We start from the raw sequence: 25,936 nt of genomic DNA, 5'->3' as shown, positions 1-25,936 counted from the left end.
GGCAAACTCAGTGGGGTCAGCATTCATGGGACCTACTAAAATAGAGAAATAAATTATTGGACTGTAGAAAATTTATAATAATTTAATAAACATTTCAAAACTTTTATGATTTTTATTTGTTACTATAATCTCAACCGTTTATGTATATCTAAATGATTTTTGAAATTAATTGACTGAGAAAATACATATATGTTGGATATTTTTTGTTTTTGAGAAGAAAATATGTTGGATTTTTTTTTTTTTTTGAGAAGAAAAATATGTTGGATATTGGTTGTGTTAAATAGTGTTATTTATTGTTATTATGAACTATGAAGAAGGTATGTACAACTCTCTTTTTTTCACTCTAATTTTTGTATATGATAGTAATATTCTTTTTAAAGTAAGTTTAAGATTATATTTAATGAACCTAGTTTATTTTATTTTCTTCTACTTTCAAATTACTTGTGTAAATGATTTCCTCCATTTATTATGAGCTGTACTAATTGCAAGTTGCAAGCGCCAATGATTTCAATTCGAAGGAAAAGTTTAAGACCATATTATTTTTCACAACTTCTTACTACAACTATGACGTGATAGAATGTGATTGGTAAAGAAAAAATGGTAAGTCTATGTGTAAGTAATAATTAACTACTCACAATTTACCACATTAGAGTTGTGGCAAAAAAGTTATGGAATAATTTGTGATCTTAGAATTAGTGCAATTTAAAATGAAGCAAAGAATCAAATAAACATTAAAACATAATAAATCTTGCAGCAGTACCATGTAGGTTTCAAAGGGGAAAAAAACCTAGAGAAATCAAAATTTACGTTTACTTTTGTTTGCCATGACAATAAAAATTCTACATGGCTTGCATTAATGAGTGTATCCATTGAAACACATTATACTCTTTGCTTCAAGACTATTCATAATTTCACACGCCTAACTCAAAAAAGAGAGAGGAAAGAGGAGTGTTCACACACTCCACATTTTAGGTACAAGTAATATAGGTTAGAGACACAAAATATTTTACACAATATTTTTCACATTTTTTATTGTGTTAATGTGTCATTAGAGAAAGTAATTCTTAGATACTCTTGGAGTTTGGAAAATGATATTCTCTCTTTTTACATTCATAATGAGGTCTACTACGAATGTGAGAGGAGTGAGTACAATTTTTCCATGTCCTAAGAATACCTAAAATTTTTCCTATTAGAGTAATATTATTTTTATGCAGGGAAATGCTAACTTTTATGTATCCCTGTCACTAACATCATTTTTATAAACACCAATCATAACATACTACATTAATAGTGAAACACTAATCATAATTTATTATGTTGATAATTGTAAAGAAATTTACTTAACTAAATTTAAAGTTATTAATTTATTATACTTGTTTAAAGTTTTTCAATCAAACTTATAAAAAAAAAAAAATCCAACTCTCTTTTATTTATTTATTTTTTGGAAAAGGAATTCAAACTCTGCTCGCAGAAGGAGAATGTAATAACTAATAAGAGCACGAAAGGTTAATCCCAATAATTTATTCCACCCCATCACCTGAAGGCCCTGAACCATAAAATAGCAATACAGCATCATGTATGTGAATGTGAGCCTCTACCAATCCTTTCCATCAAAAAAATTCTCTCTAAAAAAAAAAATTCCATAAAAAAAGTCAGCTAATCAAACGGCCAATAATAAGCCTCCAAACTATTCCATTCCCTTTGTACTTGAGTTTCCCTACAACTACAATAGGACGCTTCACCAGTCCACTTCTCTGCTTCATTGTCTCTTCCTCTCCACCATTTCTCACTTCCCAAGATAGAAACAAAGAGAAAGAAAAGAAGAAGAAGAAGTAGAAAGTGTAGAAAACATAGAAGAGCAAGAATCAGACAGAGAGAGAGGGTTCAAAACTAGAGCTCTGAGGCTTTAAGCCAAAAAACAAAAAATGGGTTTCACAGCATTTCTCTTCTGTCTTCTGGTTATGGTCACATACACAACATGGGTCTGTGTCTGTGCAAACCCAGAGCTGACAGCACTGATGGACATGAAAGCAGCTTTGGACCCACAGAACCAGTACCTATCTTCATGGACCATCAATGGCAACCCATGTGATGGTTCCTTTGAAGGTGTGGCTTGCAATGAGAGAGGTCAAGTGGCCAACATTTCATTGCAGGGAAAAGGGCTCTCAGGCAAGCTTTCTCCAGCTATTGAAGGGCTGAAGCACTTGTCAGGGCTGTACTTGCATTATAACTCTCTGTATGGAGAGGTACCAAGAGAAATGGCAAACTTGACTGAGCTCAGTGAATTGTATCTGAATATGAATAATCTCTCTGGGGAGATACCTCCTGAGATTGGAAACATGGCTGGTTTACAAGGTTAGTACTTTTAGTTTTAGTGAGTCCTTTGTATTTCTGTTCTGTAAAAAAAAAAAAAAACCTTATAAATTTGAACTTGATGGGTTTTAGAGGTTCAATAATATTCAAAGATTGGCCTTACTTCTTAGCATGTGTATGCGGGTTTGTGATTTGATGAGGATTTTGATTTCTCTTTTAATAGTTGATACATACCATGCTTCACTACTTACAGGTTTTGGTTGAAAGATTTCAACTTGATTTTGTGCATTTCTTGTGTTTTGTTTATTCACTCTTACACTTTGTCTCGGATATAGATTTTTTTTTTTTTTGACCTTTTTACTGAAATGGGAAGTCTCAAGGGATCCGACTGAGTTTTGATGATACAGGAAGCAGAGCAAAGAGCTGTGAATCTTGCTCTTCAATTCTGGGAAATTTTTTAAATCATTAGACAAATAAATAACTTCTTAATGCTCATATGATGTGTCTCATAAAACCATTTAGCTTTTTTTTTTTGGGCACGCTAAAAGTCTAATACATAATGAAAAGATTCAAACTTTATTGACTCCCAGCAAAACATGGGTGGATAAGCAGTTTTGGTTTTATTTTGTTTGCACATATTTTTGGTTGCTCCCAAAGTTAGATACAATAGGACTAAATGAATGAAAAAGCTTGTATCTTGTTCTTTGGTTTCTTTGCTTATGCTGATTGCTTTTATGGATTTTCTCTAAAAAGCATAAACTTGCTTGCAATTTATGTAATCTGAAATGAAGTCGTAAATATTCAAACTTTGCTTATGTTCTGCTCTACGCTCTACAGTATTGCAACTTTGTTATAACCAGTTCACTGGAAGTGTACCTACACAGCTGGGTTCTCTGATGAAGCTTAGTGTTCTTGCATTGCAATCTAACCAACTGACCGGAGCAATCCCTGCAAGTTTAGGAAATTTGGGAATGTTAGTGAGGCTTGATTTGAGTTTCAATCACCTCTTTGGTTCAATTCCCACAAAATTAGCTGATGCCCCTTTGCTTGAAGTGATAGACATTCGAAACAATACTCTCTCTGGCAGTGTACCTCCTGGTAAAATAGTTAACCCATGTTTAATCTATCCTTTTTTGATTGAGCATTTTCGTTTTGACTTGTTGATTAAGTAAACCCAATTTGATTCTGTTTTCTCTGTGGTTAATGTCTTAACAAAGCTCTGAAGAGATTGAGTGGAGGATTTCTTTTCGAAAACAACCTTGGTTTATGTGGGGTTGGGTTTTCATCATTGAAAGCTTGTAATGCTTCAGATCATGTCAATCCAAGTCTGCCTGAACCCTATGGACCGGGATCAACCAATCTGCCAACAAGAGATATCCCTGAAACAGCAAATGTCCGGTTGCCCTGCAACCAAACTCAGTGCTCAAATCCTTCAAAATCGTCACGGGCTTCTGTTGCTGTTGGTGTAATTGTGGTAACAATTGCATTATCAGCCATAGGAATTCTGGCCTTCACTCAATATCGCCGGAGGAAACAGAAGCTTGGCACTACATTTGATATTTCTGATAACCGCCTAAGTACTGACCAGGCCAAAGGGGTTTACAGGAAGAATGGCTCTCCTCTCATCAACCTTGAGTATTCTAGTGGATGGGACCCTTTAGCTGATGGCCGAAATTTTACTGGGTTTGTGCAAGAAGTCTTCCAGAGCTTTATGTTCAATTTGGAAGAGGTGGAGACAGCTACGCAGTACTTCTCAGAGATGAATTTGTTGGGTAAGAGTAACTTTTCTGCAACTTACAAAGGTATTTTAAGAGATGGGTCGGTTGTTGCTATCAAAAGCATCAGCAAGAGTAGTTGTAAGTCAGAGGAATCTGAGTTCTTGAAGGGATTAAATATTTTGACCTCATTGAGGCATGAGAATTTGGTGAGGTTGAGAGGATTTTGTTGTTCAAGGGGCCGTGGTGAGTGCTTTCTTGTCTATGATTTTGTTCCTAATGGGAATCTGCTGCGCTATCTTGATGTAAAGGATGGTGATGGCCATGTTCTTGAATGGTCAACTAGAGTTTCCATCGTGAAGGGTATTGCCAAAGGTCAGTTTGTTGTTTCACTTTACCCACTTCAATTAGAATGTGAAGGTTAAGGTTTTGGTCATTCATATTGATGAAAGGTCATATTTTGTTGTGTACATCATTTGGGGCTGAGAAATATCATATAGTATATATTCACCATATATTATTGCCATATATGATTGTGAAATCAATTTGGGGCACGCATTTTGTCAACATAATCTTGGACATACTACAAGACGAATTTATTTCGTATTCTTTACAGAACAAATTGGGATTAGAAAGTCTGGTTTCAAACATAGAATACCTCTCTACTGAAGAATGTTTGTCTCTTATTTTGGGAACTCACTCTAAGAATGACTTGAGTTTCATTATATTCTTTTCTTCATAGATTATGTTCTTTTTTCACATAAGCATATATTTTGAAAGATTCAATTTCATCAGAATTTAGGTTCAGTTTGAAGAAAGTGGATGAATTCTGAAAGATTATATTTTTAATTTGTTTGTACTGAGCTTTGTTGTTTTTGCTATGCAGGTATAGCATATTTACACAGTTCCAAAGTGAACAAGCCCGCTCTTGTTCACCAAAACATTTCAGCTGAGAAGGTGCTCATTGATCAGCGATTCAACCCTTTGCTCTCAGAGTCCGGCCTACACAAGCTTCTAACCAATGATGTTGTCTTCTCAGCACTCAAGGGAAGTGCTGCAATGGGTTATCTAGCTCCTGAATACACAAATACCGGTAGATTCACGGAGAAAAGTGATGTATATGCATTTGGGGTTCTCGTTTTCCAAGTCCTCTCAGGAAAGCGGAAAGTCACTAACTCAATACGACTTGGTGCAGAGTCTGGCAGAGTTCAAGATTTTATCGACCCAAACCTTCATGACCGGTTCTTTGAATATGAAGCAACCAAGCTTGCAAGAATTGCTTTGCTTTGCACACTCGAGTCCTCAATGGAGAGGCCATCCATGGAAGCTGTTGTTCAAGAATTGGGCAACTGTAGCAGTTGCCTTTGATTTCCCTGACTTAATTAATTAATTCGACCATTGCTAGCGGAATTTTGAATTTTCAAATGGTAGGCTTAGAGATAACTCACTAACTGCTCACTGGTGATGAAACTAGGTCCTTGTAATGCTATGTCCTTTGGTAAGGACTAAGCTTTGTTGTTAATGAGACTGAAACTTGATTTCTTCTGGCCTAGAATGGGCTTTTTATGGGGCACTTTCTTTGTAGTCACATGTATTTATATGGAATGCATTTTCAGGGTGAGATTCCCTTCATTAACAAAGCATTTGGACATCAGATGTGTGATTATTTATTTTTCATGCTCTAGCAATGAATAAATATATAAATGGAAGTATTTATATTTATATGCTAGGGCCTAGGAATTTGAAAAATATATCAAAATTTAAAACCTAATAAGTCTCAGATTATGACAGATTGAAATCAGCAATCTCCAATGGAGTATTGCTCCAAAGAATAATTATACCAAGTTTGAAAGTGTTTTTTTTTTTTTTTTGATATATAAGTATATGACAGTAGATTATGGGAATTGGTCTCTTAATAGTATTAACTGGAAAGAACATTAAGCAAGAGTAAAGAATGTAGTAATAATATTTTGGGTAATTTTATATATTTTTGTCCTTTGAAATTTGTTACATGTAGTACTGCTGAACCACTTTGACTTGAACAATAGTAAAATATATCTGAGAACATGCTGTTGTCTCGAATATCTGAGAATATCTGAGAACATGCTGTTGTCTCGATTCCTCCAAGGTTTTGGCTTTGTTGTCTTTGGCATCAAGAAACCTTCTCTGCATTGAAGATTGAAGCCATTCAAATTTTAAAATTTCTGTGTCCAAGGAAGAAACTTCCAATGATGACGTATGTACATGACATAACGTTTTCTTGTTATTTCAGTAAGTCTATGTTCAGGAAATAGGAACCATAACGTTGCCAAAAAAACCCAGACAATTATCACTGCCTATAAATTTGAAAATCTAGGAAGGCTACTTTTACCCATCCAAAAAAAAGTAAAATTTACTTCCTTCAGGTAGTACATATCCCATCATGGGGTCTCATTTCTCCTTAGTCCTTACTGTTATAGAGAATAGAGTTTATTTATTTTTCCGTAAAAAAAGAAATTATACTGACCAATCATCTATCCTATGCATGCAAAACCTGTCAACTTCAATTATCCTATGCATGCACAACCGTTTGGATATAGTTTATTTTGTTAAAAACAAAAAATAGAAAACATTGTAACAAAATAATTTTTAAATGTGTGAAGAGTGCCGTGGGATCCATTTGTAAATTTTTTTTTTTGAATAAAGTGGTTGCAGGTCTCATGAACAGTGCATAAACAGTACGTGAATAGTGCATAAACAGTACATTTTGTCTCCTAAAAGCTGAAACGCGTACATAAAAAAAAAAAAAAAAAAAAGGGGCAAAACGCCAAACGCAGAAAAATAATTAATATCCAAACGTATACTCAACCTTTTGGCACTGAAATTTTGCAAAGATGTCTACTATACAATTTCTCCAAATAAGAATAACAATTAAGTGGCAAATAAAATGATTGAAATCCCATATAGATTGTCATGGTTCACCAAAAAAATGCAATAATCCGTTCATTCTATCACAGCTAAATGAACAATTAGTTTCTGCTGGGAAAAAAATTGAAACAATTGAATCAAAACAACAGCCATATATAAGATAATTGAAAATAGATTTTATTGAGAGAGAGAGAGAGAGAGAGAGAGAGAGAGAGAGAGATTTTATTGATATTATTTTGGATGCATTAAATAGCCTACTACCCTCACAAGATTTACAGTGAAAATGAAATAATTCAAAATTCAAGCCTAAATGAAGATAATTATGGAGATGATAACTCACATTACCCTAATGAAACCCTATAATATCTATCACACCAACCAAATCTCTACTAATTTATATGTGATGTGTTAATTAGGATTTGGTGCATCTTATCCTATTGTAAATATTCGATCACCATCCAATTTTGGATTCTACAATAAATATTGTCTGAATTAAATTAAAAAATAAATAAATAAATAAAAGAAAAAGAAACCAGTCTAGACATGATTCTATCTCATAATCATAGAGAAAGGGAAATTTATTTGTAATAATTAATAACATGATAACTGTTTAATATTTTATGTCCTTCAAGAAATTAAAAAAATTAGCCCTTTGACAAAATTATTGAGTCGATTCCATTTGAAATATTCACATGTAAACAGAGAACACATTTGAGTTCATAGCTTGTGAACATATCCTAACAGAGAGACAATTATATCTTTTATTTGAATTTGTTTTCCTGGCTCACTATCATTAGGCTCTAGTGAGTAATGGCTGGTTTTGAAGTTGTTGATGTTCACGGGGTGCCTAGGATTCTAAGTTTCTAACTAATCTCTTGATTGTATTGGGACCCCTAGTCAAGTTATTCATAGCTTTCGGCTGTCGATTGTCTATGTCTAACTATTACATAATTAACCCGTGTGTGAAATCGAGTGGAACATTGTGAATGTATGTGATTCATCATGAATTGAATAAGAAATTGTTGATTTTGAATTACTTGAAGGCTCTGGTGGATGCAGTAGGTTGTAGGTTGTTGTATAGAAATATAATATGCTATGTTGATTGTCCAAAATCTTATGCTTTTTTTTTTTTTTTTTTTTTGGGACAAAATGTTTTACAACATTACTCAATATCATTAACATTGCTGCATATTTTGAAAATTTAACCGTTAGATTTCATGTTTTTTACACTCTTAATACACGTCAAATTTTGTGCAAATCGGATATTATTTACTATATGATCTATAAGAATATATTTTATGTATAATTTTAAATTGCAAAAACTTGCAATTTAAATAATTTATTGATGATATAGCTATTGATCTTTAATTTTTTAGAAATTTTGCAAGCATGAAAGATATAAGAAGAAAATGTAATTTAATAGTGGATTTGTCAAATAACAAAGTTTAGCTACAAAATTGATTGTAGCTTTAGGCTACAACTTTACTCAATATCTTTTTATTGGAGGTGAATATTGACAAATCCAGCATTGGATTACATCTGCTTCTTATATTCTTCATGCTTGCAAAATTTCAAGAAAATTAAAGATCAATAGTTATGTCATCAATAAATTGTTTTTGTAAGTTTTTGTATTTTAAAATTATGCATAAAATATAAGTTTATAGATCATATAGTAATAATATCCGATTGAAACAAAATTTGACATGTGTATTAAGAGTGTAAAAAACATACAATTCAATGGTTAGATTTTTTTTAATTAATTTATTTATTTATTTTTCAGAAGAGTTGCAACTTTTAGAATGATCCATACGAAAAACTGTTTTCTCTCTAGAGAAGAGGAAGAAAAGCTCGAATGTAGCAACAAGAAGGTGAAGAATGTCCGTCATGCTGGCTTCCCTACAAGGCCGGAGGCAAGGCCTAGGTCCTCGGGGGTGGTGGAAAGTCCTAAGGTAGCGGAAGCTTCATTCAAGGATAAGCTTTTGGGGGAGATACCAGGAGCATATAACCACGCGTTTGCCTTTGATGAGAGCATGGATACAGATATAGACTCCGATGAAGAGGTTGAAGAACTTAGAGAAGGGTTCACTGCAGTAAAGCTCTCCAAGGACGTTAAGCATCGTATTAGAGTAGCCTGGGCGAGTTCCTTTATTGCCAAAGTTTATGGTCGAGCCGTGGGCTTTAACTATATTCAAACAAAACTCACTGCGCTCTGGAAACCAACCGGCAGACTGGATATCATTGATCTTGGAAAGGAGTTTTTTCTCACGCAATTCAGCTGCAAGGAGGATCATGATATGGTTCTTAGGAGAGGTCCATGGTTCATCGGGGATCATTTTCTCTCGATACGGCCTTGGGAGCCCACTTTTAAGCCATCAATGGCGAGTGTGTCCACCATTGCCGTGTGGATCCGACTTAATGAGCTTCCTATTGAATATTATGAAGTTGAGGTTCTCCAACAACTGGGAAACTCCATTGGGAAGGTTTTGCAGATAGATACTCACACAGCAACAGAAACAAGGGGCCGCTTTGCGAGACTCTGCGTTCAGGTGGATATTGACAAGCCGTCAGTCACCACAATCCTGGTTGGAGGTATGAATCAACCGGTGAACTACGAAGGGTTCACAAATTTTGTTTCACATGCGGTCGTATTGGACACCACAAGGAAGCGTGTCCTTATGCTATCCGGGAACCATCATCACCGAAAAAGGTAGGTAACGCCAATGGGGCTGGCTTGAGCAGCAACTCACACGAAAAGTGTGACTAGGTGGACCCCACATCAGGGGATGAACCCACACCCTCTGAGCAAGAGGACAAATACGGTCCTTGGTTGGTGGTATCCAAAAAACGACAGCGTAACAAGACCACGAGGGGAGCGCTTGAAGGGGGTACGTTTAGCCATCTCAGAGTAAGTGGTGGTATGGCATGCCTCCAAGTGGGGCCAAGGGAGGTCAGTCCAACTGGCCAAGTTCATTGGAACAAAACCTTCATGACTACGGGCTCTAGGCCAGCAAACAAGGACGATGGGCCAGTGAATATGGACTGTTCTTCTACAAGCCCATCTCACATTAATATGATGATTGTAGGCCAATTTAATAGTGGTACGTCCCTATCCCTGGCCCATAGCCCGTCGGTCAAGGGCAAAAAAGGCATTGCACGTGGTAAGGCACCTTTATCGTCTAATGGTTCAGCCGCAAATCTCACTGGTTCAGCCGCAAATCTCACTAACATTCATAACCACAATTCTACTCCTCTATTACCGAAAAGCTACAGTGATGGAGCAAGTCACAATAGCGAGTTCACTTTCTTGGCAAAGAGCGACTTGGTGCATCAATCTGGAAGTTCAAGTAAGCCAGTTGCATGTAACAGGCTAGTGCAACCACAAGATTAAGGTAGCTTGGAAAATCATCTTAAGAGCAGTGAAGGGGTCCTCATCAGTGACGGTTCCGCTCTGGGGATAAATTTGAATTCCTTGGTGGGATTTGCTGACCGTTGGTCTAGCTCTAGAGGAGGAAAGACCGACCGTGTGGAGAACGAGCTTGTGCGAGGTGGCTCATGCGAAGTTTTTAGCGGAGTAGAGACTTTTGGAGGTCTTATTGACTATCAATTAATATGGAGATGGGAGTGCTGGAGTTTTGAATGACACTTATGATAGGGAAGGGCCAACCAGTGGTGATGTTCAAGAAGATGGGATGGAATTTGAAGGAGCAAGAGGAGCCTTTACCTCCTGTTGACGATTATCCTCTTCCCCTCATATCTTTTATCACGAATATCATCGTTTGGAATAGTAGGGGTGCCTTAAAACCCAGTTTTCAAAGTCATATTAGGGAGCTAGTTCGTGTTTATGATCTTGATGTGTTTGTGGTTATGTAAACTTGCCTAGGAGGGGAGAGAGCAAAAGACATTACAGACAGATTACCGCTTGATGGAGTGATCCTTACAAATACAATCGGCCGTGCTGGGGGATTGTGGATTTTGTGGAATTCAAACAAACTAGAAGTCACGCTCCTGGCCAAAACAGAGCAAGAAATACATGTTACCATTAAGGTACGAACTTCAAACTCGTCCTAGTTATTTTCAGCTATCTATGCTAGCCCTAGGTTTGCTAAAAGGTCTATTCTATGGAATAATCTAACAAATGTTGCGGAGTTGCATAGCATGCCCTGGGTTATTGCAGGGGATTTTAATGAGCCTCTTTTTAGTGCTAATAAGTTAGGAGGAAGGGATGTCAACATTAGGAGATCACTACTTCTAAAGGATTGCCTGGACATATGTAATATGATTGATCTAGGGTTCTCAGGTTCAAGGTTTACTTGGACTAATTGCAAAGATGCTCCCATTCTCATCCAAGGGAGAATAGAGAGATTCTTCGTTAATCCTGATTGGTGCACTCTCTACCCTGAAGCTAAAGTTTCCCACTTAACCAGGTGCCATTCGGATCATTGTTTGGTTCTTATGGAAACCAGACCTTCTAAGTGGTCTAGACCAATTGGGCCATTCAAGTTTCAGAGTTTTTGGCTTTCAGACCCCTCCTTTCCCAGGGTTGTCCAGCAAGCTTGGAGTCAGGGCCATCACCTTTAGGATGCTATCACTAGATTCTCTCGAGATGCCACAGACTGGAATAAAGTCCATTTTGGCAAAAAATTTGCAAAAAAGAGAAGGATCATGGCCAGGTTGGATGGAATCCAGAGAAGTCTAGCCTTTAGGCCATCTCACAGTCTTGTTAATCTGGAAAGGCAGCTCCAAATAGAATTGGCTGGTGTTCTCAATCAAGAAGAAGAGCTTTGGGCTCTGAATTCCAGAGTGAACTGGATGATATTCGGTGATCATAATACTTCCTTCTACCATGTTTCAACTCTGGTCTGAAGGACGAGAAACACTATTAGAGCTATCATGTCTAGCACTGGTGAATGGATGCATGAAGAGTTTGAGGTGAAGAAAGTGATCCAGAATGGGTTTTCTAATTTATACAGTACATCTCTTGCCTTTGCTCCTCTTCATACCCGCAGCTAGTACTTGGCAAGCTCGCATCACTGATGAGGACCGTGATAGTCTTGAGTAGAAGTTACTGATGAGGAAATTAAAGCAGGTCTTTGGTCAATGAAGGCTTTCAAGGCTCCTGGGCCTGATGGTCTACACACTGGTTTTTTCCAACGTGGGCAAGTCAGTTATGGAGGAAGTTAAGAAGGTCTTCTGGCGAAAAGAAGTTCTAGAGTTCTTAAATAGGACCCTCATCTCTCTCATACCCAAAATTCCTAGTCTGGAAACCCTTAGTAGTTATCATCTTATTAGTCTCTGTAACACAGTGTACAAGATTGTGTCAAAAGTTCTTGTTGCAAGAATGAGGCTGCTGCTCGACCAAATCATTTCACCACTCCAGACCGCTTTCATCCCAAGTAGAAGGGGAGCTGACAATGCCATTATTGTCCAAGAACTTATTCATACTGTAAGTAAAAAGAAGGGCAAGATTGGTTATATGGCAATTAAAATAGACTTGGAGAAAGCATTTGATAAGCTTGAATGGAGCTTTATTAGGGAGATGCTTATCAAGATAAATTTTCCTCAAGGGATTATAAAGCTTATCATGAGCTGTAATTTCTTGGTCACTACATCGATCTTAGTTAATGGAGTAAGGTTGGAGCAAATTTCTCCCTTTAGAGGAATTAGGCAGGGAGACCCTTTATCTTCGTACATCTTCATTATTTGTATGGATCTTCTTAGCCAACTCATTGAAGATCAGTGCAGCTCTAAAAGGTGGACCCTTGTGAAATCAACTAGGGGAGGCTTAGCATTCTCTCACCTTTTCTTTGCGGATGATTTGGTTTTATTTGCTAAAGTAGACCAAGCAAACTGTACCACAATTCGAGAGGTGTTGAATGAGTTCTGTGATCGATCTGGGCAAACAGTTAGTGAGGCGAAATCCGGAGTCTATTTTTTGCCAAATGTAGATAGGGACACGAGAGATTCTCTATGCAATATTTTAGGTTTCCAATCTACCCCAAATATTGGTAAGTACCTTGGTATCCCCATAAAACATCTTGGCCCTTCAACAAATGATTTTAACTTTGTTTTGGATCGGGTGAAGCAGAAGCTCTTAGGCTGGAAGGCAAACCTGCTATCATTGGCGGGTAGAGCTGTTTTGGTGAAGCATGTATCCTCAACTATCCCTAATTATGTCATGCAGTGTTCTTACCTCCTTGGCAAAGTTTCTGAGGGCATTGATAGAGTAAATAGGAATTTTCTTTGGGGATCGTCGGAGTCTACTCAAAAAACTCATTGGGTGAGTTGGGAAAAGGTTACCAAGACTAAGGAGGAGAGGTTGAGGGATTCAGTCTGCTAAGGGAAGAAACCTGGCCCTTTTAGCAAAGCTCAACTGGAGATATCAGACAGAAGGAAGCTCCTTATGGGCTTAAGTGCTTAAAGGTAGGTACTGTAACACCTGAAGAATTAACTTGAGAAATGGTGACAAATTACCTTACTCCAGGGTGTGGTCAGCAATGAAAAAGGGAGCAGAGGTATTCAAAAAAGGAGTTGGGTGGACAATTGGAAGGAAAAGTAATCTTAGTCTATGGAATGATAACTGGACTAAGCTTGGCCTTTTATGGCAAACCATCCAGGGCCCTATGACTAGTGAAGCTATGAAGCTAAGGGTGAAGGATGTTGTCTCCGTTGGTGGGTGGGATTGGTCCAAAATTCCTTTTGTTCTTCCATATTTAATTAAACTTGAGCTCTAGGTAGTCCCTGTTGCTTTGGCTTCAAGAGGAGGGGATAAGCTAACTTGGATAGACTCTGACCACGATACGTTTAATATTGGGTCAGCTTATAGGTTAGCTACAAGGGTGGATCATGATGTTTAATTTGAGGGTAACTGGATTTGGAAGGTAAAGGTCTTGCCCAGGATTCAAACTTTTGTCTGGCTTTACTTACATAATAGTATAGGAGTAAGGGATTGTTTATTTTCGAGGGGTATTGTAGCTGATAGTTCCTATCCCATGTGTCATTCACACAATGAGTCCATCATGCATGCTTTAAGGGACTGTAACGTGGCGAAGCTTATCTGGATCCAATTGGGAGTGCATGACGTTGACAAGAAATTCTTTGAAAAAGGCATACAGGAGTGGCTAAAAGTTAATGGTACAAACAAGCATATCACGGGTTAGTTTCATATTCCTTGGAGTCATCTTATTCTTTTTGCCATCTGGTTGATCTGGAAGCATGGGAATCATATGGTCTTCATGAATTCTGGGCTGAACCCCCACTTGGCAAAGGAAATCACTCAAAGAGCCTTTGAGTACATCTTTTGTGTTGTACCTGATAAGGGGTCCATTGCTAGAGTTACTAGACCAATCCGATGGTCCAAACCAGTGGCAGGATGGATGAAATTGAATACGGATGGCTCTTCTCTTGGAAATCTAGCTTTGGCAGGGGGAGGGGGTTTGATTCACAATGATGAGGGCGTTTGAGTAGCCGGTTTTGCTCGCAAAATAGGAATAACAACAAGTTTTCTTGCCGAACTTTGGGCACTTAGGGATGGCCTTAATCTTTGTATTAGTTGTGGTATAGCAACTGTTGAAGTAGAATTAGATGCGAAGGCTATTGTGGATGTTGTTTACTGTTTTTGAAAGTCCGCTTGTGGACATTTCTAGTTTTTTAGATTTTGATCTTAGTGACCTATACCTGAACAAGCTCTGTCCTGGTTCCTTTTTTGCTTTTTAGTTGTTAATTTTATTCCTCTTGACCAAAAAAAAAAGATTTTCAAAATATGTAGTAATATTTATTTTATGGGGTAATTACACATAACCCACCTGTGAATCACTTTACCTACCCGTGGTATAAAAAGTGTCACTTAACTCACCTGTGGTATGTTTCTGTCAATCTCCGTAACTCATCTCAAGCCCAGCCGTTACAAAAACACCTCTTAACCCCAAAACACAACTTAACGCGAATCAAAACACCCAAAACTCATAAACTTTTCAGGAGAGAGACCTGTGGTGAGATCAACGTGTTCTTCGTGGTTTAGAGAGTCTGGAGGGGGAGAAAACACAAGTTTCACAACATTGAAGCTAGGGAAGGTAGTTTTAGTAAAGAAAATCAAGGTATTTGTGTCTGTTCTCGATTTAGGGTTTCAAATTTTGTTCAAGTGCCAACTTACTATGTGAAACTCTAAATTTGTACTTTCCAGGAATCGTGTTTTCTTGATATGTCTTCATTAAGTGGTAATTTCTCGGGTTCATATGGGCATATGTGCAATGAGCAGACTTGTGTTTTGAGAACAAGTTTGAGTTTGTATAATTTTGGGAGAAGGTTCTTGGGTTGTAGCCATTATAAGGTTGGTCCTAAGTATCCTTTCTTTGTTTGGCTTGATAACCCAACCTATCCTCGTGGGAATGAAACTACACCTTTGGCTCTGGAGATGATGTCTAGGCTTCAGAGTGCTTTCTAACTTGCCAATGAGAGGGAAATGACTGCTCTGGAAATGGTGGATATAGCAAGGTAGATGGCAAAAGAAGCTAGGCAAATGGCAGAAAAGGCTCTTGAAGAGGAAGCTAAAGCGAAGGAGAGGGAGAGAAAGGCTTAAGCTGTCTGTGCAAAAGTTAAGGCAAATGCCATGTTTGATGAAGAGAAGCAGAGAATGTAGAAGTTTGCATGCATTTTGTCACTGATCTTTTTTGTTATTGTTTTGTTTTGGCTCAATTGAATTCTCTAGAGTGAAGAGACTAAGGTTGTTGCCCTGAAGTAGTTAATTGGTTAGTAGAGATAGTTATAGCAATGGTGTTAATGAATTTGCATTGTAATAGCACTAGCCTACTGATGTAATGTTTTGATGTGTCAATGAATGAAGAATTGGTCAATTTAGGGGTGTCCAACCCAACCCGTAACCCGACCAATCCGACCAACCCGCCCGAACCTGAACCAGCAACCGTCCGAACCGACCACTCCGATGGTCGGTGACGGGTTTCTGACCCCAAGACCCGACGCCGGCGGGTCGAGTGGCGGGTTTTCTTCTCCAAAACCCGAGCCACCCGACCCGACCGACGTTATATATAAATCTGGCAATATCCGGCGACATTCAAGCGAGATTGGGTGAGATCCGGCAAATTCGAGCGAGATTTGGTGAGATCCGGCTACATTTGAGGAGATCCAAGCGAGATTTGGACCATATTTGGTGAGATCCAGCGAGATTCGAGGAGATCCAGGCTGATTTCGGCGATTTTTGGTGTAGATCTACTGGATTTTTGCAGATTCCGACGACATTCGAGGAGATTCCAGCGACATTCGAGGAGAATCCGGCGACGTTTGCAGGATCCGGCGACTCTCAACACCGACCGACCCACCCGAACACCACCCGAACCCAAAACCGACCCGACCGAGTGACGCCGGCGGTCGGTTTCAGGTCCCTCCGCCTTCCACCCGACGCCGGCGGGTCGGGTCCGGGTTGGGTCCAAAACCGACCCGACCCGACCCGTGGACACCCCTAGGTCAATTATTGAGTATTTTGTGCATACCATAACAACCATTTAATGAAAGAATCAAAGAAGTACTGGTCATGCTGCTAGTCTCTGGGCATATAATGAAAGAAGTATTGGTCAATTATCAATGACCTGCGCATACCACAACAACCATTCCACAATAACAACTTCCATACACTCTGTATTGAAAAAATCTATTTGGACACAATCTGCAGCAGCAATAAATAAACTTCCAAATGATCTAGATTGGACAAATGATTTTCCATACAAATTGTTTTGACAAATAATGTTCCATACAAATTGAATTGAATAAATACCACAACTTCCATACCATAATATCACAACTTCCATATAATACCACAAAATTTCATACCATAATAACAACCTAAAGTGTATTGTACCTTAACTTCTAGTAAATTACAAAAAAGCACATTCCAAGGTCAGCTACACACACACGCGCGCACACAAATATATATAAATACATATAATTTCTCAAAACAAGGTGATTGTTTTTTACACTAATTGATAATTACAAAAAGCTAACAGTGGTCTTAAAAAAAAAACACTAGCTGTAGGCCCACATGTTCTCCTGCTCGTGCCTTTACTCCCAATGCTGGCATGCGTACCCAATAGCTTCATTTCTTGCCTTTACTCTTTCCACCCACTAAATTCATTTTTGGTGGCCTTAGTGCAGCAAGCTGTCCTCTAGTCCTCGCACCACCAGTGGTCCTATTTGCATGTGAAGGCTACAAAATAAAAAATAGATCTACTTGTTAAAAAAAATCCCAGTTTACACAGCCATCCAAGAAAGAAGCAACTCAACTAAGTTACTTGTGAAGAACTTGGTAGGGTATCCCAAGTCTCCCTAGGTGTGTGAAACTCTAGCTGTTAGGAAGAGAACCATCCTGATTTCCTGTGAGATGGCCTAGCTTGATTTCCTTAATGTGAAGCTTGATTTCCTTGCTATGAGGATGAAGGCTAAGTAGTAGACCTCATGTTGTAAGTTTGGGTAGGCTACTGGGACGGTGGCTAGGGTGCAGGCTAAGGTTTAGATCTAGATCTGGTACTAGGTGAAGGCACCCTTCCCTTTGCCTACAACAAAACCTAGTTTTAGTACATGAATACCTTTGCAAGTTTAAAAACAAGGGTTTTTTTTTTTTTGGGTCCCAATTACTTACAGCTTTTTCTCCCTAGTGATGCCAGCCTTGCACCCTCTTGAGTTATGCCCTTCCTTTTTGCATTTCCTACACGTTATAGGTCTGTTCAGCCTACTTGCTTTGTAAAAGTTCCTAGGCTCATCAGGAGCCCTCTTTTTTTGCTTTGGTGGCCTGCTTGGTGGTTTGTATATGTAAGGTGCTAGGGGAGCAGGCTGTCCAGTTTTAGCCCATTCTAACTGGCTAGGCATAGGAGGAAGTACCTACTTTTATATCTCCATGTAAGTTTCTTTGTGGTAGCATGGGTAGGTGTAGTCTTCTGGTGTCTCAAAGTTTGTATAAATGGCTGTTATGGCATGTTTGCATGGAATGCTATTTAAACCTACAGCTACATGTCTTCTTGATAAGATCAACTACATGCCTCTCATACTGACTGACTACCTTATAAAGGAAATTGCTAGCTGGGGTAGTACTAAATGGCTTGCTTTCGAGTTTCAATTTCTCCAACTTATTGTATGCTTGGACACAACTTTCTAGCATACATCTCTATCCCTTTCCTTTTTCTGTAAAGCCTAGTCATAAGTCTAACCCTAATCCACTCCAACATTGCCAAGAGAGGTTTGTCCCTAGACTTCAATATCATTGAGTTAAAAGACTCACTCAAGTTATTTACCAAAAAATCTGTTAAGGCCCTAGGAGTGAAGTGTGACCTTGTCCATAGTGCAGGTGCAATGTTTGCAAGATACTGATATGCCTTTTCATCCAAATCCTTTATGTACTGCATGTCTCTCTTAAACTCCCTTACTGTTTTGGCAGCAACACACCTCCATAGTGCATCCTTCAGCTCCAATCCCTTGTGATCGACTTTGAAATTGTTGTAGATGTGTTTCACACAGTATCTATGCTCCACAGTAAGGAATAGTGTCTCTATTGCAGGTATAAGCCCCTGCAAGTAACCAAACAAACAAACAAACAAAACTTGTTAGTTCAGCAAACAAAGTAAACCATTCAACTATATCTGAACAAAACTTTCATACCTTCTGCCTATCAGAAATGAAGACCAAATAAAGCTCCTCTAGCCTCCCTATATCATCAGCAAATATTTCTAAAAACCATATCCAAGACTCCTTGTTTTCTTGTTCCACAACAGCCATGGCTACTGGAAAAATATTGTCATTTGCATCCTTGGCAGTGGTAGATAAGATTTGCCCACTAAATCTGTGTTTTATGTGACAACCATCTAAACTTATAAATAGCCTGTATCCACCTAAAAATCCTACCATCTAAGCATTGAACCTAACATACATCTTAAATTTTGACTGGAAAGTCTTATTAGCCATTTCTATCTGCACTATAACCCTACTCCCTTTGTCTATAGTGTTTATCATTTGTGCATAGTCCCTAAGGACACCATATTGCAATTGCTTATCTCCATTGATCAAATTCTTTGCCTTTCCCTTTGACGAATACACTTGGTTTACACTTAGGTTAACAGATAAATTTTGCATCACATGGTTATGTACACCACTCACCTCCCAATTTGGATTTTTGCTAAAATCCTCAATGAACCTTTTAGCAACATAAGCTGATGTTGCTTGGCTATTTTTAAAAGACTTGGGGCAAGTACACTCATTAGTCAAGGTCTTAATCTGAAATGTTAGCTCTCCATATATCTGAGATGCATAACATCTCCAACCACACTTATGCTTGTAGTGAACTGATATCTTGGTCCTTTCATTCAGCTTAAATTTGATGTTAACAGGTTTTTTAATTGCATACTCCCTCAAAGCAACTCTGAACACCTTTGCATTAGGAAACTTCATCTCCTTCTTCAGTACAACATTTCTCATGTCACTCTTAGCATTAAACTTTAGCTGCTCAAGTACCTGCTCATCATCAGACCCATCCATGCTTACCAAGTCATCCTCAAGAGCTGGCTCATCCCACTCAGGGGCTGCATGGGGTGCATTGCTTGATTCTGGTGCTGCATGAGTGCATTGCTTGATTCTGGGGCTGCATTGGGTGTATTGCTTAATTTTGGGGTTGTATTTGGAGCATTGCCTGATGTTGGGGCTGTATTGGGAGCATCACTTGATTCTGGAGCAGAACCTTGTGGAGCTAAGTTTGGAGCAGCAAATATGTCATCACCAAAGTGCTCCCCCTTTTAGCCTTCATATAGCCAATTATTATCATCATTTCCTTCAACATTCTGTTCTTCAACCCTTGCACCAACCTCAACATCATGTTCTTGAACTCTTGCACCAACCTCAACATTCTCAACATCTTCTTCTTCCTCCAATATAACTTTATCATAATCACTCTCCAAATCTATTTCATCCACCCTTGCATCACCACTTACACCACCTACATCACCACCTATTTCTGTCACTCCCCCTCCATCACCACCTATACCATCATCTGCCACTCCCCCTCCATTAGGATGCTCAACTGCCAGTGGCTCCATATCTATGTCATATAGATTATGATTTTGTCAATTGGTCATGCCCTATGAAGGGTAGTCATGTTCACCACATCTGGATTTGTTTCTATGACCCTTAAATCATGCTTTAGGTCACCTTCAGGAAGTAAATACCTATATCTACTATGTTCTTTAGGAGCACCAACTAGATGGCATAAATCTTAAATTTCAAAGAAACTCAACTTGTCAGGGTCAATCTCCATCAATGTATGTATAGACCCACCCACATATCGTAGGGTTGGGTCCTCCACAAAACATCCCCCATGAATTTCAATGTCAAATGTGAAGTCAACCATTTGCAATTAAAATAAGTAGTTTGTTTACATACTGACATGCAGAAAACAACAACAAGCCAAACATAGTGTTGTTTTGTTTTCATATAAAAATTTTTTTGTTGTTAAGAGACAACACACAAACAAAGGACCACATATAGCACATGCAAAACCAGATTCCCAACAAATTCATAGGGACACACTACCCACAGTTTACAAACAAGTGTAATCATTGACAAATAAACTTGATTCTTTCAGGTATATGCATTATATAAACAACCATAGCAATACATTAGCTACATCTTAAGCGATTCTACATATAAATAGCAAAATACACATTTAACATACACCAATTTTGAGAAAATTTTACAAACCCTAACTACGTGGGTGGGTCGCGATAAAAAAATGTCATCAAGAACCCAAATGCAGATCAACAGCAGTCACACATACCTTCCCTAGCTTCAATGTTGCGAAACTTGTGTTTTCTCCCCCTCCAAACACTCCAAACCATGAAGAACATGTTGATCTCACCACAGGTCTCTCTCTTGAAAATTTTATGAGTTTTGGGTGTTTTGATTCACGCTATGTTGTGTTTTGGGGTTAAGAGGTGTTTTTGTAACAGCTAGGCTTGAGGGTTACGGAGATTGACAGAAACATACCACAGGTGGGTTAAGTGACACTTTTCAAACTATGGGTAGGCAAAGTGATTTTTGCCTAAACCACGAGTGGGTTATGTGTAATTACCCATTATTTTATTGATTAAGGTTTAGACTTAGGCTACAACCAATTTTGTAGCTAAATTTTGTCTTTTGTCAAAATTCATCTTTAAAAAAATGATTTTGAGAGTAATGTTGTAGGCTCAGGCTACAAATAATTTTGTAACTAAATTTTGTCATTTTTATGGTATATATCTATGCAATTTACTTATAAAAATGATATTATGCAATTCAAATAATTTCTTATTAATTTTTAGCACTAGGCTTTTTTTTTTTTTTAGAATTTGCACTAGACTTATTCTTAGTTTTTGATTACTTTGGAAAACAAGAAGACTTGGATGCTTAACTAAGGCCTAATGGACTGAATGGACCAAAATGGACTTAATGGACCTCAATAGACTGAATGGGCCAAATTGGATTGCAATAGACCGAAGTTGAATTAAATGGATCAAAGTAGACCAAATGGACCAAAATAGACCAAATGGATGTAAGTGGAATAAAATGGACTGAAGTGGACTGTTGATGATACTCCTTGCAGACTTGTAGTGCCTTATTGTTATTGAATATTGATGCACTTCAGTCCAATTCAGTTCATTTGGTCCACTTCAATTCAATTCATGACTTATAGTTTAAGGACTGCTAGAATAGAGGATAGTTCGTATAACTACAAGGCAACACAGCTTAGTCCTCCATGCTTCCAACTTCATGAATCAAGGGTCCTTGTATGTATTATTTATCAAATCTCAATATCTCTAACGCTTAAAAGAGGTTACATTAATGGACTGGCTAAAGGGGCTTCATAGAACTTCACCCATAATAATATATGGGTTAGGGGTGTGCATGGGTTGAGTTAGGTCAGGTTAAGAGGATTTTTTGATCCAACCCACCATGGTAGCTCAAAAAAAATTCAACTCAACCCAACCCAACCCACATAGGTCGAGTTGAACCCATGGGTTGGATAAAGTTTTTATTATTATTATTATTATTATTATTATTAAATTGAGTAGAAAAAAATATAAATATAAATATATTTTAAAAAACCCAAAGATTAGTATCAATGTAACTCCTTAAAGACAAACAACACTAATGACTAAACAACAATAGTAATTTACTAGGATTTGTGTAAACTAATTGGTTTTTATATAAAATAAGAAGAGCTGGTTATTTTAAAAAATTTATTAATTATATAATATATTTTAAATATATATATTAAATATATGGGTGGGTTGGCTAACGAGTGCCCTTAGGGTAATGGTTAACAATCTATTTTAAGAAAGTTTTAACACCACTTTTATGGGAAGAGAGATGCTACGTCTACAATATTTTTACAACAAATCACATGTGGTTAGTTGTTATTGGTTCAAATTTGAAACTAACACTAAGATTACTTTTTTGTCCTAACAATAACAACCAGTAACAATCTACCACTTAAGATTTGTTGTAAAAATATTGTAGATATATCATTTCTCTTTATGAGAAATAGAAAAAGCTGGTAAAACATTAATTGCTTTTTTTTTTTCCCATAAAAATTTTCTTTAAATGGATTATTAATTATTACCTTAAGGGAATCCATTAGCATTTCCCTAATAATAATAATAATAATGCAAAGACCAATAAAATGGAGTATTTATTATAAGAATAAAACAAGGACCACAATTTTTTATTTTGGGAAGGAATTTTTATAACATTGATTCTAAATTAATTTATTTATTTGGCCTATCCAAAAAAATAATAATAATAATTTATTTGGTTTTGGTACAATTACCAGCATAGAGGGACTTCAGTAAAGGTTCAATCTTTAATGGCAAAGCTTTAAATCAACCAAGATAATTGTGTTAATGTTAACTTATTAGTTTTTAAAATTATTGTTAGAATATTGACCTAAATTTTAGAAAAATATAATAATATAATATAATATCATATTACTATAGTGATTTTAATAGTTTGGAGAATGTAACAAACTTACAATACTCGATTCGATCATATGATACGATGTTAATAAAGACCCTTCCACCGATCTTAGGAAGGACCTCATTTTAACAACCTTGGACACTTGGCCCAAGGTTTGTCTAGCCCAACATAGTTCTGAGGTTGATGGATTTTAAATGGGCCGGTGATTTCTTTTCTGTGCAATACCAACAATCAATTGACTTCGGGCTATCTATAATTCAATCATAAACAAAGAAAAAAAAGAAAGAGAAAGAAAGAAACTTATGGGTTATGCATCCAAACTCTCACTAACACTCATCTATGAAGGATGGCAATTGTTCGGGTTTAGTGGGTTATTTGATCCAATCCAACCTTAATAAAATGGGTGTGGTTTTTAAAATGGGTTTGAATTTACATTTTTAAATCCATTAGGGTCTGGGATGAGTTTAGTTTTTGCTTTTTTATACCTTAGGTAGTATATGTTTTTGGCTTCATTATGTATTTAAATTACTAAAATACTTATATTATTAATTTTATTTAAAAAAAAACTAGGTTTTTCAATAATAAAAGTAAACGTGTGTTTTTCTCTCTCAAAATATTGTTTATTTTAATATAAAAATACTAATTAATGTTTAAACATTGTTAAATAAATAGCATAATTTTATAATTAAGTAGGAGAAGCGGTTCACGCAATAATCCAACAGTTAACTAGTAATAGCATCTTTTATGGTGCTCTCCATATCTGTGATTCAAATCCCAACTCCCCTTCCTCTTTCTGCTATCTACCTCATCCTTTTGACATGCATTGTTAAGATGAGTCTCTTGTTATATTAGAAAATTTCTCCAAATTGCTTGAATTCTCAAAGCTAATAAATGTTTCTTGCATTCGGTCAATTGTTTAATTATTATTTCATTAGAAAGCTATGATGTCCTGTGTTAGAGGGACATCAGAAACTTGAAAAAAAAAAAAAAAAAAAAAAATTTAGAAGAAACCGACATAAAATGTATCAAGTTCTTTCTCAAAAAAAAAAAAAAAAAAAATGTATCAAGTTTATTGTTAAACTTACTGTCAAGACTCAAGACAAGAGACAAACCAACAAAGCACATGTTATAGCTCAAGAAGCAAGCCAGCAATTAAACTTGTAATTGAAACAGTGCTAAAACGTTCTTAACGTAACCGTCCTATTGTCACAGGCTGTTTAGAAAGCTTATTATACAAGGCAATAATGATTAATAGTGAGTGTTTTTGTGTCCCATGAATGTTGATTGTTGAGGGCTACCAATTCTCCGTTGTTAATTAAGTGCAGGCCAATGATGTTTTCAAATGAGTTTTAGTTAATTCGATGAGTAAAATCTTCTTATAAAAAAATTTAAAAGAAACCAAGAAAAATCTTTTATTGTCGAATAAAGGAATTAGATTTGAATCTTGTCAAAAAAAAATTATCTAGTATAGTTTTGGCCTGATAATAAAAATTGCTCATTATGAAATAGACGCTATAAGTTTCATATCTTATCATATTTATTATTTAAAAAATCATGTCGAGATATTCTCGATTGAGGAGAGTTCATGATGTTTTCAAATTGATTTTAGTTATTTCAATTATAATTGATGGGAGTGACGAGAACACATTACCTTGACGAGGTCAATCTAGTGACGAGGTCACCCCTGACGACGAACAAGCCATCACCGACGAGAAAAGGAAAGTCATTCAATGGTGCCAGCAAGTAACCCGGGCAGTTACGAAACCAGCAAAACAGACTGTTGGAGCCTAATAAAAGCCCCATAATTGGGCTAGAGGCGTTACAAAAGAGAGGCATTAACACCCCATCGGCTAGCAGTCAAGCTCACACATATAAAGTCCTTATATTGGTAGCATAAGGTACATAGATACTGAGACTCTAAGAAAATACCTATTACTTTCTAGTTTTGTAAATTACTTTACTGTTCTAACTTTGGCATCGGAGGCGTTGTGGCAGGCACCACACCGGTGACCCCTTTTAGAAGATACACAGGTGCTGACGGGGAGTTCTATCTGCCTACTACGACTGATGAGTTTACACTTCATCAATAATAAAATCTTTCATTGTCGAATAAAGGATTTAGATTTGAATCTTGCTCAAAACATAAAAAAAATCTAGTGCGGTCTTGGCCGGATAATAAAGAACATTTACTATAAACTAGATGCTATAAGTTTCAAATCTTATTATATTTATTGAAAAAAAATTAAAAAAACTTCAAGATATTCATCAATATAAACTGTGATAATTAAGATGATGAAACGTTTATGTTGTTGGCCGCCATGTCTAACAATGGCCATGAAAACCATGGACTGGAATGTTGCAGCTTCTTATGTGCTAATAATCAAAGGTTTAAGTATGGGTTAGTAGATTCATATCATCATTTGACTCATCCAAAAAGATTTTGCAAAGAGGGGCACATAACCACATTGGTTATGATTAATAGAACTGTTAATTGCATCAATGTTGTGATCCTTCAAAATTAGTTACTCGGAAACAGAAACTACTTGATAAATGCAAACACTTAAAAAAATTAAGATCCCATTCACCCTTAAAAGCTGTTAATTAAGTTAATCCATTCACCATTAAAAAAATTAAGATTCTCACAGAGCACCATGCAACTGCATTCTGGATAAGCACGTTTTAATTAATATAATAACAAATTCTCTTTACAGTGGATAAGAGAGACAACTCACCATATTTATAAAATAAAATAAAAGAGAGAGAGAGAGAGAGAACCACCCCCAAAATTAACCCACAAAACAACTCTAAGTTTATGTAGCTCTCTCTCTAAGCCCAAAAGGGGGATGATATTTGTCCTCATTTTAGCATTATTGATATATTTAGCATGTACTGGGGAAGAAGATTCAAACCCAAATTCTCTTCCACGAAAGAACTTATAGTACTACTGAATTACAAAATTCTTTTACGCAAATGTCTTCCACTAAATCCGAAAATGTCTTCCA

The 25,936-nt window shown here is 36.9% G+C and overlaps 3 protein-coding genes across 3 annotated transcripts; 2 read left to right on the top strand and 1 right to left on the bottom strand.

The window, feature by feature from the left end:
- The first annotated feature begins 1,642 nt into the window (after positions 1–1,642).
- On the top strand, positions 1,643–5,677 carry LOC115960405 (probable leucine-rich repeat receptor-like protein kinase At5g63930). The gene is made up of 4 exons (XM_031079289.1): positions 1,643–2,355; positions 3,151–3,411; positions 3,531–4,403; positions 4,915–5,677. The coding sequence occupies exons 1-4, from the start codon at positions 1,926–1,928 to the stop codon at positions 5,394–5,396; spliced, it is 2,046 nt and encodes a 681-aa protein (XP_030935149.1). The 5' UTR covers positions 1,643–1,925; the 3' UTR covers positions 5,397–5,677.
- A 3,057-nt stretch (positions 5,678–8,734) lies between these two features.
- Positions 8,735–11,513, top strand: LOC115961337. The gene is made up of 4 exons (XM_031080333.1): positions 8,735–9,524; positions 9,716–10,279; positions 10,588–10,801; positions 11,090–11,513. Exons 1-4 carry the CDS (start codon positions 8,735–8,737, stop codon positions 11,511–11,513), a joined length of 1,992 nt encoding a protein of 663 aa, XP_030936193.1.
- Positions 11,514–18,064: 6,551 nt separating this feature from the next.
- LOC115961336 lies at positions 18,065–19,466 on the bottom strand. The gene is made up of 3 exons (XM_031080332.1): positions 18,862–19,466; positions 18,594–18,774; positions 18,065–18,502 (listed from the first exon to the last, which is right to left on the bottom strand). Exons 1-3 carry the CDS (start codon positions 19,464–19,466, stop codon positions 18,065–18,067), a joined length of 1,224 nt encoding a protein of 407 aa, XP_030936192.1.
- Between the last annotated feature and the right edge of the window lie 6,470 nt (positions 19,467–25,936).

This window comes from Quercus lobata, chromosome 9 (genome assembly GCF_001633185.2).
Source record: "Quercus lobata isolate SW786 chromosome 9, ValleyOak3.0 Primary Assembly, whole genome shotgun sequence".
NCBI classification, from domain to species: domain Eukaryota; kingdom Viridiplantae; phylum Streptophyta; class Magnoliopsida; order Fagales; family Fagaceae; genus Quercus; species Quercus lobata.
Note: the sequence above shows the minus strand (reverse complement) of the source record. Positions and strands in the feature narration are given on the sequence as shown.

Bases quoted from the DNA above. Each gene is read 5' to 3' on its own strand.
- LOC115960405 (XM_031079289.1), top strand. From the start codon at position 1,926: ATGGGTTTCACAGCATTTCTCTTCTGTCTTCTGGTTATGGTCACATAC. The intron at 3,412-3,530 runs GTAAAATAGTTA...GTCTTAACAAAG, and splicing joins CTCTGGCAGTGTACCTCCTG to CTCTGAAGAGATTGAGTGGA. The intron at 4,404-4,914 runs GTCAGTTTGTTG...TTTGCTATGCAG, and splicing joins CGTGAAGGGTATTGCCAAAG to GTATAGCATATTTACACAGT.
- LOC115961337 (XM_031080333.1), top strand. From the start codon at position 8,735: ATGATCCATACGAAAAACTGTTTTCTCTCTAGAGAAGAGGAAGAAAAG. The intron at 10,280-10,587 runs GTAAGCCAGTTG...CACTTATGATAG, and splicing joins GCATCAATCTGGAAGTTCAA to GGAAGGGCCAACCAGTGGTG. The intron at 10,802-11,089 runs GTAAACTTGCCT...GGAGTTGCATAG, and splicing joins CTTGATGTGTTTGTGGTTAT to CATGCCCTGGGTTATTGCAG.
- LOC115961336 (XM_031080332.1), bottom strand. From the start codon at position 19,466: ATGGATGGGTCTGATGATGAGCAGGTACTTGAGCAGCTAAAGTTTAAT. The intron at 18,775-18,861 runs GTATGTTAGGTT...CATAAAACACAG, and splicing joins TTCCAGTCAAAATTTAAGAT to ATTTAGTGGGCAAATCTTAT. The intron at 18,503-18,593 runs GTATGAAAGTTT...GGTTACTTGCAG, and splicing joins TCATTTCTGATAGGCAGAAG to GGGCTTATACCTGCAATAGA.